This window comes from Adiantum capillus-veneris, chromosome 7 (assembly GCF_014529385.1).
Source record: "Adiantum capillus-veneris isolate H3 chromosome 7, ASM1452938v2, whole genome shotgun sequence".
NCBI classification, from domain to species: Eukaryota; Viridiplantae; Streptophyta; class Polypodiopsida; order Polypodiales; family Pteridaceae; genus Adiantum; species Adiantum capillus-veneris.
Window position 1 is genome coordinate 121,269,543 of NC_140937.1, and position 11,258 is coordinate 121,280,800.

General features: G+C 41.6%; 1 protein-coding gene across 1 annotated transcript; it reads right to left on the minus strand.

The window, feature by feature from the left end:
- Nucleotides 1–5,788: 5,788 nt before the first annotated feature.
- Nucleotides 5,789–7,225, minus strand: LOC147454531 (arabinogalactan O-methyltransferase 2-like). The gene has a single exon (XM_086517354.1). It carries the CDS (start codon nucleotides 7,039–7,041, stop codon nucleotides 6,124–6,126), a length of 918 nt encoding a protein of 305 aa, XP_086373480.1. The 5' UTR covers nucleotides 7,042–7,225; the 3' UTR covers nucleotides 5,789–6,123.
- Nucleotides 7,226–11,258: the final 4,033 nt, after the last annotated feature.

Below are 11,258 nucleotides of genomic sequence, written 5' to 3' on the forward strand. Positions count from 1 at the left end.
GGTATTTAAGAGGGAGTTGTGATAACCAATGTACCACACTCAAAGATTATTATAGTTTCCTCTTTTTATTCACTGAGAGGGATTTCAAACATCTACCCGACAAGTTTAGAACTCAAAACTTTGTGTGTGTGTGTGTGTGTGTGTGTGTGTGTGTGTGTGTGAGAGAGAGAGAGAGAAGAGAGAGAGTGTGTGAGAGAGACGAAAGGAGGAAACATAAGAGAACTCTTATTGTCATAAGAACAATCTGAATAGATATAAAAGATCTACTCGATGAGTCTTGATCTCAAGGTCTGATGAGAGAAAGAGAGAGGGGGAGAATTGTCATGTTTGTGGAGCGATTATAGGAACTACAATCCACCCACCTCGCTTTTGCATTCACACACACACACACACACACACAAATAATTACAGCTCCCTACAAGCTTGCATTTTTCCATAGGGAGATAAAGATTGATGGAGGGAGATAGAAAGGCTAACTAAGCGGCTTGAATGCCAGACTATGTGTGTGTGTGTGTGTGTGTGTGTGTGTGTGTGTGTGTGTGTGTGTGTGAGAGAGAGAGAGAGAGAGAGAGAGAGGCGGGGGGAAAGGGGAGACGAAAAAAAAAGTGAATTTCAACCTACTAAAAAAAAGAGTTCCAACAAACTTCAAGGATTTATTTGAGCAAGACTTGAAGCTGTAGAGAGAGAGAGAGAGAGAGAGAGAGAGAGAGGTTTTAATGTCATAGGAACACATCAAGAGATCTCAAAGCTCTATCTAACACATCTTGAACTTAAGGCGTGGTATTTAAGAGAAAATTTCAATAATCAATCTTCCACACTCAAAGGTTATTATAATTTTCTTTTTTATTCATTTAGAGAGAGAGAGAGAGAGAGAGAGAGAGAGAGAGAGAGAGAGAGAGAGAGAGAGAGAGAGGAGGAGGGAGAGAGGAAGAAGAAGAGAATTTTTATTTGTCATAAGAACAGTCCAAACCAATATCAAAGATCTCGACGAGCTTGATCTCAAGATCTAATAAGAAAGAGAGGGAATTGTCATCTTCCAAGAGTGATTACAAGGACTAAAGTACAACCTCTTTGCTTGTGTGTACGCATCTTGGGGGGTTCACTATGTGTAAAACTACCATATCACGTGCGTTCAAAACATATTTGTAAAACCCCTTATCTGTGAATTTTTTTAAGAATACAATATACCCTTTTCTTTTAAAATCTGCAGGTTTTTTTCAAATTTGAAAAAATAATGCCCTTCTGTATATATATTTCTGTAAGTTTCAAGAACTTTAAATATGTGATAGGTTACATTTTTATTAGGTGACCTCCCGGGTACGGATGCACACACACACACACACACACACTTACAAATATGTGTATGTGTGTGAACCAATGGCCATGCTTTTTTTGGCCACAACAATGCGTGGGTTACACGCTAGTATCCATATAAGTAGTTACAAAAGTTCAAACTTCCAGGAAGATCACTACACTAAGAGTAACCTACAACTAGGGGGTACCAGCTCTGAAAATTTTGAAATAGCAAGCACCTTTGACAAATGCTCTTCTCTCTCAATTGCAAGCCAGCAGAAACCAACAAGAGAGAGAGAGAGAGAGAGAGAGAGAGAGAGAGAGAGAGAGAATCCACAACGAGATTGCAATCAAGAGTTGTCAAAGGGAAAGAAGAAGAAGAAGAGGGGGGGGCGGGGGGGGCCTAGCTGCAACGAGGTACATTCCGCAGTGCATATGAATCCCAGGAGCTACAGCCTTCAAGGAAGTCCGAGCAACGAAAGAGGAGGGAGGGGTTAGGAAAATTTTCCCCTTTTGTGATTTTTAATTTTCAGTAGGACCCCTTAGTTTTACTTAAATTGCTTAATGCGAAACCTAGATCGTAGAGCCCAACAAGCTTCGTTAGATTTCCTGCTCCAAAATTTTCTTTCAATTTCATGTATCACTTGTCCTCTCTCATGTAACTAGCAAAATGTGGCTTCCCTCCCTTCTTTCTCTCAGGAGCACATCACTCTTTTTAATATACATAAACATACGTTGATTTCTAACAAGTTAACTAAAAATTAAAATAACATTTCTGTTACTTTAACAAATAAAAAAGAGAATGTATAAAATATAAAATTTACACATATAAAATCAAAAAATAACTTCTCTCTCTCTCTCTCTCTCTCTCTCTCTCTCTCTCACACACACACACACACACATATCAAAGAAGAGAGAACTCGTGACCAAATGGAAAGAGAAATCATGTTCTAACAGAATTAATCTCCAAACAAACTAAATAGGGAACCTTTTCATTGACTCAGCACATAGTGCAAAGCAAGCTTGCAAGCTAGGGAAGCTTGAGCTTTTTTCTTTAGAAAAGAAAAACTCTTGCTTAGAGTTTAGGTCAAAAGTCCTCGCACATTCTAATGTGAACTAATATTTGGGACTTCAAAATTAGTTGTCCTTGGCTGGATAAAAGTTAAAATAATTGTCTAGGCATAAAATAGTAGTTTAGGAGATACAAATTCGTACTTATAGGAGTCTAATTATTATACAGAATGTACATCGTATCGAAGATTTCCTTTGGACACTCCATTAATTGCAATGTTTGAGCAGCATCCATGCAGTGTTCGGGAAAAATGTGTCTCAGCTTAATATCGTGCCGTTTTCAATTTCCAAAATGCCGGTTGAGGGCAAGGGGAAAAGGAGAAATTCCACCCCAAAATAGAGAAAAATAGTGTAAAAACTTGAAAAAGTAGCCTAATTTTCTAAAATTTCCTCTTGGCAAATTCAAGGAAAGGAATTTTGTATGTTTGGAAAAATGATTTTTCTCGAACATTGCATCCATGACACCTTTTATCTCTGAAATTTGCAATGAATACCTCCGATGAGGGAATAAACTTGTAAGTTCACTCTACTCCTTATCCTCCTTCCAACTAAAGATATCATTAGATTGGGGATCTCATGGTTGACTTCTTGACTTGGTCTTTAGCCTTTCATAGAATTTTTGCAACACTTTAGAAATAAGACCAATTGGACACAAGTAATGCATTTAGACTTCCACATAGCCTTATTAAGTCTTGATACTCCACCTTGATCATCCCTATCTTCATATATCATGGCTAAACAAGATTGGACCACTTTGACTGATTCTTAAAACCTTGATTGGCATGTGTGACCTTTCTGCGCACTTTTGGGTGCACACCAACAACACTCGGCCCACTATCGACAACAATATCTAACAGAGACAATAAAGAAAGGCATCAATCTTCTGATTGAATTCACGATGGGAGAATCTTTGACGACACTCTTGAACGCCAATTGTGGTGTACTCATAATAGCACAAAAATTTCTTGATCACTTTCTAATATGTTTTTAGTTAGAGTGCATTGATTAAAGGATGTACCCAACAAGGTAGGGTTAGACCATTTTCAATGAATCTAGAGTGAGTGTCATGCAATCACTTATGCTTGCACCTTAAAGGCATATGACACTAAGCAAGAAGTTGGCATAGCCAAAACAATTCATGATGAGATTGTTAGCCAAAAGACTCTTCAAAGAGAGGCCATGGTGCTGCTTTGGTTGATGAGTATGCCAAGTGCAATTTATTCTTGGCGAGCTTCACATCCGGAATGTTCTCTCTTGAAGTGCATTGAGGTATGTACCTAGGAAGGTCACAATCAAAAAGCAATGGGATGCTTCCAATAAAAAAATTCTTCAAAATGTGATAGGAATAGAAAGGTTGGTAAACACAATCAGTACTTATAGAAGGTTGAGAGTATTGTCTCCATATTATACATCTAACATTTTGTAGCTAGAGGCGATGAGTCACCTACTACTTTCTATACGATGATGCCCTACTTTATGCATAGGGTTCCAAGAACAATAATCGCTTATACGTTGATGACTTGCAAAAGGCTTGGTGTGGAATACTGATAAAATTCCTCTTTGCAAGCATTCTCCCACTTGACTACATGCATCATCATCGGTTTTGCAAAAAACAACGTTGTGAGAACAACCAAGACAAAATGATTGTGCAGAAGTTCCATTCATACACACTTTACCTTTCCCTAAGCATTGGTCTTAGGGTGTATACGTAGCAGATACACAGGTGCCCATCCCACTAGACTTTAAACATATATTATGTAAAAAATAGCTCCGCATCAAAATATCTAAGAGTCTATTGGCAAAGACATAATTTTTTAGCCTCGAGGCCCGAGGTAACGAGGTTCCCATCATGCCTATCTTTTGGTAGGGAAGCCCCACTACCTAGCTGCTTGGGCACTCCTCTTAATATGCAACAAATAATATTTTGCCTCCTCGTGTCCTCACAATATTACGCACTTGCCGCCCAAGTTGGAGCACGTGATTTGTAAAGTACCTTAATATACACCCAAAAACAAGTAGAATAAAGGAGCCAATTGTAACACATGTGCCTTTTAAAAGTCATCCACGCCCCAATTTAGAGACAAAAATTTGGAATATGCTATGAATCTTGCTTATGTGTCAACTTTTGATTTGCTGAAAATTGTCCCACTATTGGGCCTTGGGTGTTTCTAACCCCTAAAAGACCTCAAAATTTAAACTTTCTCAAATTGATTGCCCAAATTAAATCAAAAAAATATCAATCTTGGTATTACCTAATCCGCCTTTGCATGAGGAATCCCATGCAAATTTCAAAATTCAAATCTGACCAAATTTGCAAAATCCCACCCAAAATTACACTTTTTTTCTTGAGTGTCTCTAAACTGGCTCCTTTACCCTAGCATGGGATGGCATTTGTTCCAAGGTGATTCTTGCAATGCTCTCTCTCTCTCTCTCTCTCTCTCTCCAAAGGATGGGTCACACACTCGTACACTATAAAACAAAAACATGTGGGCACTCTTTGCGAGCCATGCCAACACCAAACAAATTGCAAGGACAAGAATGAAGGGATTTGTTAAATATCGAAACATTTTCACTATGACCTACATAAGGCTATCAAGAATAATCTAATAATAAGAGCTTCTTTGTGAGAGAGAAAAATAGAAAGTGACTAGTGTTTTAGAACATGTGATAGCACAATATTTTTAATTTTTTGGATAAAAATGTAACAATGAACTATTTAGAATACAATATATCCCAAAAGCGTAAAAAATCATGATTGAAAAACACTTGGAAGCATCAATACTCAATGCCCCTCTTGAAAGAGAGAGGTACACAAATGCCAACACTCTCTCACAAGGGCCTAAAACAAATAAGTTTTAAAAAAATCATTAACATTAGATTGCCATGTGGCACTGAATCGCAAGCTTTATCCAATGGTCCAAAGATGCACCCAAAATCAAACCCTTTACTAAGGACTACTTATGTAGTTCAAAAAGAGAACTAGTGGATCCAGGCAATGAAACTTTTATTATCTAGCCTGATCTACAACTACTAAGTATATTTCAAATCTGATTTAGACACGACACTACCCTAAAAGTAGCTTGTAAGTAGTTTTATACCGAACCTCGATCATCTAGCCCAACAAAATCGGACAAGTGATTCATAGAGGTCCAGTTGCAAAAGAAACATATTACCCCCGCCCTCTGGCACAAGTGTGTGAGACCAATGAAGACATATTACCCCCTCCGCGTGGGGGGTACCTTATAAGAATGTTAGCGAACGTAAACAATGCAAAACCGCATAGCACCAATAATTGTACCATTGTCTCTCTCTAATTCAATCAAACCGCACATTTGACCCAAAAAAAAAGCATAGCACTTAAGTCAAAACGCACAAGGATCAAGTGGGTTGAAGACTATTATAGACTCAAGCGAGACGGCATGCAAAATGTCTTAAACAAAACGAATGAATTAGAATAATGTAACAAAACCATAGGCATATGAAAAGGTGTACCTTGATTCTTCTACAATGGTAATTACAACCTTTTTGTTGCAAGTCTCCTCAAGCTTGAACGAAAAATAATTGATGTCCATTGCCCTAGCCAAATCTTTGGCAATGCAATCAAAAGGCTTCAAAACAATAGCCCATGCATATGCTATACAAGCAGTAACACAGAATTAGTGCCCCACTTTGTATGCTCTCTGCAGCGGTGCCAAAAAAACCTGTTGAAAGAGCTATGTGGCAAAATGTAGGCTCATGAATGAGCAGAGCTTGCATAGTTCAATGGCAAAACTGAGCACTCCTATCTTGCCCCTCTCCGCTCAACTGAAAATGCCAGAGTTTGCCCACACCCTCCAACCGGTTCTTACTACATAGAAATTCATTCCCCCATGTGTTCTCCACATGCCTCTCCACATCATGCAGTAAAATGTCCGTGCTCTCTGTCTTCTCCCTTGCCATTGCCATCACCGCCGAGGTGTATATTGCACTCATTCGCCCCGGCGCCTCTGGAAAGTACCCACGCGGTGCATCAATCATAATCACATCCCATTTGATGTCATACGCAAGAGGCGGCAGAGATTTAAGGGCAAGCTTGCAATCCGAGCGCAGCAGATCATGCTTCGGTGAGCAAATCTCCCTGTTCTCTCGTGCATACGCAAGTAGGCCATCTGCCTGCGACAGCATGGTTGAGTACTTCACATGGTGGGCCTGCAGCGATGGATGTGCTTTTCTCATCTCTTCTATCCATTTGGGATCTTCTTCAAGGAAGACAGTAAGACCTCCATAGTTGAGAGCTTCCCAAAGAGGGCTGTCATGTCCCAGGCCATACACCAAGAAATTGCAAGGGCCACGGCGTTTCAGAATGTTCAAGGTCACCGTGATTTCTGCTCGCGTCTGCTGCGGGGTTATAATAGTGGTTGCATAGTGTAAGAGAGCTATTGCAACAGGATGCGGTAAGGGTTTCTTGTCACCTGTATTTCCCGCTAGAATATGGAGGTGGTCGTCTTCGCTGCCGGAAGGGTCATGAATGAGCTTGCGAACATCGCAAGCTAAGGAGGCTCTACCGAGCATGGAGAGGTCGATCTGCGCGAAGCAGAGAACGGCGATGAGGAAGAGGATGACGAGGGGCCAAAACTTACAGATGCGCTCGCGAAGGGGAGCGAGAGCGGCCATGGTTTGGTGGAGAGGGAGGGGCATCAAAGAGAGCGTTTTCCTGACACGAGCTCCCTGTGGACGAGTATGGAGAAGGAGGTCGGGTGAAGATTCGTGTAAGGTCTGCCTCACGGCGACCCTGACAATGCGGGGGGGGAGAGAGAGAGAGAGAGAGCCGTGAGAGTGGGACGAGGAAATGAAGGATATGAAGATGAGAACAGCAAAAGTCGGCTGCAGACTCCAGAGAACTTGACTGTTTCATCGGATTTGTCTATCATTAAAATTCCCTCCTTTTCTTGGCCATGGGCCATGGATTAGGATGGCCTATGGTGGTACAAAGAAAATCAATTTTCCCTTTGTTTTTCTCCTCTACCTTTGATAATTGAGTATTTTTATTCTTTTAAATAGCAACTACTCTTGCTTAGTTGCCTTGCCAGAGAAATTTGTTGATGCGGTATAGTGTTGATGTGTTGTTGCGAGCTAGAAACGTTATGCTCACACTAGTACGGTCGGTTGCCTTCGGCGGCCTCTCTCTTTTTTTCTCTCCCCCTCTTTATCGCGTGCACAGGGGCTTCTCTGAGTTTTGGAGTTTAGCCTTCATGTCGAAGATTTTGACACCTGTAAAGGGCTCCCCCTTCCGCCATATTATGTTAGTTTAGATATAGTAGATTGTAGGCTAAGAAATGCAAAAATGAAATTGGACTACTAACCTAGTTACCCATCGAGTAAGCATCTCAAGCAAGAGTGCAAAGCAGAGAACGTGGTTTTGTCAAGCTACATGGAAAACATGTGACTAGTTAAACTATTCGCCATGCAATAAGAAAATGACACATACTACAAACCATACATTGCACGTCATACAAAAGTGCTAAACAGAAGTATGGTGGAGAGTCATCGTTGAGTCTCCCCCAATACTATAAGGAACGGGAGCCATGTCTTGCCCAGTAGTCTAGTTGTGCAGTCCAAGAAAATGCAGACATGGAGATTTTGATGCATATAATGAACCTTTACAAGTTGTTGATGGTGAGATTTGTTCATCAATGTGCGTCCTTCAATCACCATACTTCATGCTCTTTGTGAGTCCTCCGATTATCATACTTGTGGCTAACATTTCTTCTACATTCAACCTCTTTGCCATTGTATCTTCATCTTTCATACTTCTCTCATGTCGATCATGTCTACCATGATCGCCACCATCATGCCAATCATGTCTACTTCGATGTCCATCATCATCTCTTCTGCGACTTCTTCCATCAAATCGATCGATTGTCGTGTTCACTTCTGCTATCATGTCCACGATCACCATTGCTTTTGTTGTTCCTGGATTATCATGCTCAAGCTCCTCTTGCATATCTTTGATCACCATTGCTTTTTTTGTTCCTCGATTATCATGCTCAAGCTCCTCTTGCATATCTTTGATTCTCCCATAGTCATCAAGGACAGGATGAGACGAGGAACAACACAAGAGCAGTGGTGATGGTGCCTTCCTAAGTACTTCATCAAAAGTTTGTAGATTGCTTGTTGTGTTACACGATGTTGATGCAGATTGCTCTGGCTTCATCGAAGGTTATATGCTGGAGGTTGAGCTTCACAACAGGCTTTTGTAGTATTGCATGGACTACTCTATGCTGGAGGTTGAGCTTCATAGCAGGTTGTCGCATGGACTACTCTTTGAAAACCGTTGTGCAGGTTATATGCACGAGGTTGAGCTTCATAGCAGGTTGTCGCATGGACTACTCTTTGAAAACCGCTGTGTAGGTTATATACATGATTGGCTCTCAAAAGCGCAACAGATGCTTGAGGTTGTTGAGTGTCCAAGTATTGCACATCTGATTGGCTTTGAAAAGTGCATGTGATACTCTTGATCTTCCACTGTTGGGGCTCAGACTAGCTCGTCGGACACCCACTACTAACCCATCTCTAACTATAACTTTATTCTTTGATATGCGATAGAATAAGGAGTTGTGAGTGTATTATCCTCACTAAGCTTCACCCAACCTTGCGCTCTCCATTCTTGCATGACACTTCGAGCACTCATACATCCACGCACACACACTTCACAGCGGTATCAGAGTGTCGTTTCGATGGTAGTCCCGCCTCGCTTGCATGTGCATTGCTCGCAGAGGCTTAGAGACTTAGCAGAGAGAGGAGATTTTTTAGATAGGAGGTAGCGCAAACTTTGCAATAATCAGATAGCAAGCAAAACCAATAACACAAGGTGAGCTTTTGAACCTTTGTAGCACAAAAGAACGAGAGAGAGAGAGAGAGAGAGAGAGAGAGCACATTGGGAGATTGTGTGTGGAGGTAGAGACCTCGAGAAGCTTGGTAAGGGTGTGTGCGTGCATACACACACACACACACACACACCCGATTTTGAAGAAGCAGAGTATGCAAAAACGCACATACTTGGTCTTGGTCTCATCCGCATGGAAAGAGAGGGAAAGAGAGTGCATCGGCTCTACTCTGGCATCTCTGAGCATCGGCGAGGCAATTTTGTCCAACGAAAAAAGTTGATATTGACACATAGTGTCTTCTCACTATCCATGAACTCGCCTTTCGGATTGCAACATCGATGACAGATTTTGACATCTAGCCTTGCGGATTTCGACAGTGGGCCTTGTAGCATTGGTATCCCATCGCATCCTCACCATCGACGGCCTAGCATGGCTTTACCTTTAACGTCCTCTTCTCAGCATCATCTTCTTTGGCATCAAACACACTCTTTGGCTTCGAAGAGAGCGAGATAGAAGGAGATTGTTAACAATGGGAGCCCAGTACTAGTGGAGTTACAACTTGCCATTAGTAGCGGTTCCATGCATTTTTGAGAGCAATTTTGGATTTCCATATGTGTTCTTGGCCATGATTTATATTCTCTATGGTATTGCATATGCATAGCTCTTGATGGATTCTCAGAGATAGTTCACCAAACCAGCTTTGCACGCACAAGGACAATCACAAGTTCTTTTGACACAACAGATTTGCAAGTATCTTTGACAGTGATAGGTGTTTACAGACATTTCAATTCAGATGGGAGTTTGGATGCTTATGATTTTATGCATGACTAGCACTTGCGAGTGCTTGTGCTCTATTGAGATCCTTTACTCCCCACAGGGTGCTGAGTTTTGTGATCTTTGCTTGCACACTTGCTGGCATCTGTTTGAGTGTAATTAATCCCCTCAATGATTAATCTCTTCCTATGATTAATCCCCTCAATCGACTCGTCACCTCTTTCGGCCTCCATCACCTTTTTGTCAAGAAACTCCACACGTCCCACTAGGCCAGGCTAGGGTGACACATGGCTCTAATCTAGGCTAGTAAGGCATCCTCGACAAGAGAGGGGATAAGTTATAAGACTAGATAGAGAAGACATGGAATGTGAGACTTCTCTCCGTCGGCCGCCCCCCCTCCTCTCTCTCTCTCTCTCTCTCTCTCTCTCTCTCTCTCTCTCTCTCTCTCTCTCTCTCTCGTACACACATGCATCGAGGGGGGGGGTTTGTAAAACCCTTTAGGGTTGCAACTAGAGAATGGAGGAGATGGATAATTCATATTTATCGACATCTTAATTTCAGAGGGGATCTATGATTGAAAATAATATCACAATCATTGATCCTAAATGTGAACTTGATGTAAACTAAGTGTAAACTCAGGCAAACGTGAACTCGTTGTGAACTTGCATGTCAACTCGACGTGAACTATAAATTGGATGTGAGCTCAACGTAAACTTGAAGTGAGCTTTGTGTGAACTAGGACCATGTGCGGGTCAATATAATGCCATTGTTTTCCTAACATAACAAAACACATCCACAAGCAGAGTGGCTTTCTCCCCTCGTGATGGGAAGGTCATGAGGTCAAATCTCGTCCATCCCACATGTGTTCCCCCAATGGTTCACAAGTAACAACGATATAAGGGAATAGGCCACCCTTTAAACAAAAGGAGATGTCAAATAGTGTCCTGGGTGAGCTCCCCAGCCTCCCCAAATTCAAGACAAAGTAACAGCTTGGGTGAGTCTTGAATTCAATAATTATTGATATTCTAGACTCCGACTCCCGAGTCCCTACTTCAAAGGCCCCAAAATGGATTGTGGCGTGTGGCAACTTGATGCGGTTTCAATGTTCATGCGCCTTGGACAAGGTGGACGGTGGACCTACCCCCATTTCATCTCCTTTCCCAAAATGAAAACCCATATATACAACTAGCTTGTGCAACCTCCCTATCGACTCGCTCTCACCATCTCTCTCTCTCTCTCTCTCTCTCTCTCTCT

Excerpts from the sequence above, each read along its gene's own strand:
- LOC147454531 (XM_086517354.1), bottom strand. The coding sequence starts at position 7,041 with ATGCCCCTCCCTCTCCACCAAACCATGGCCGCTCTCGCTCCCCTTCGC.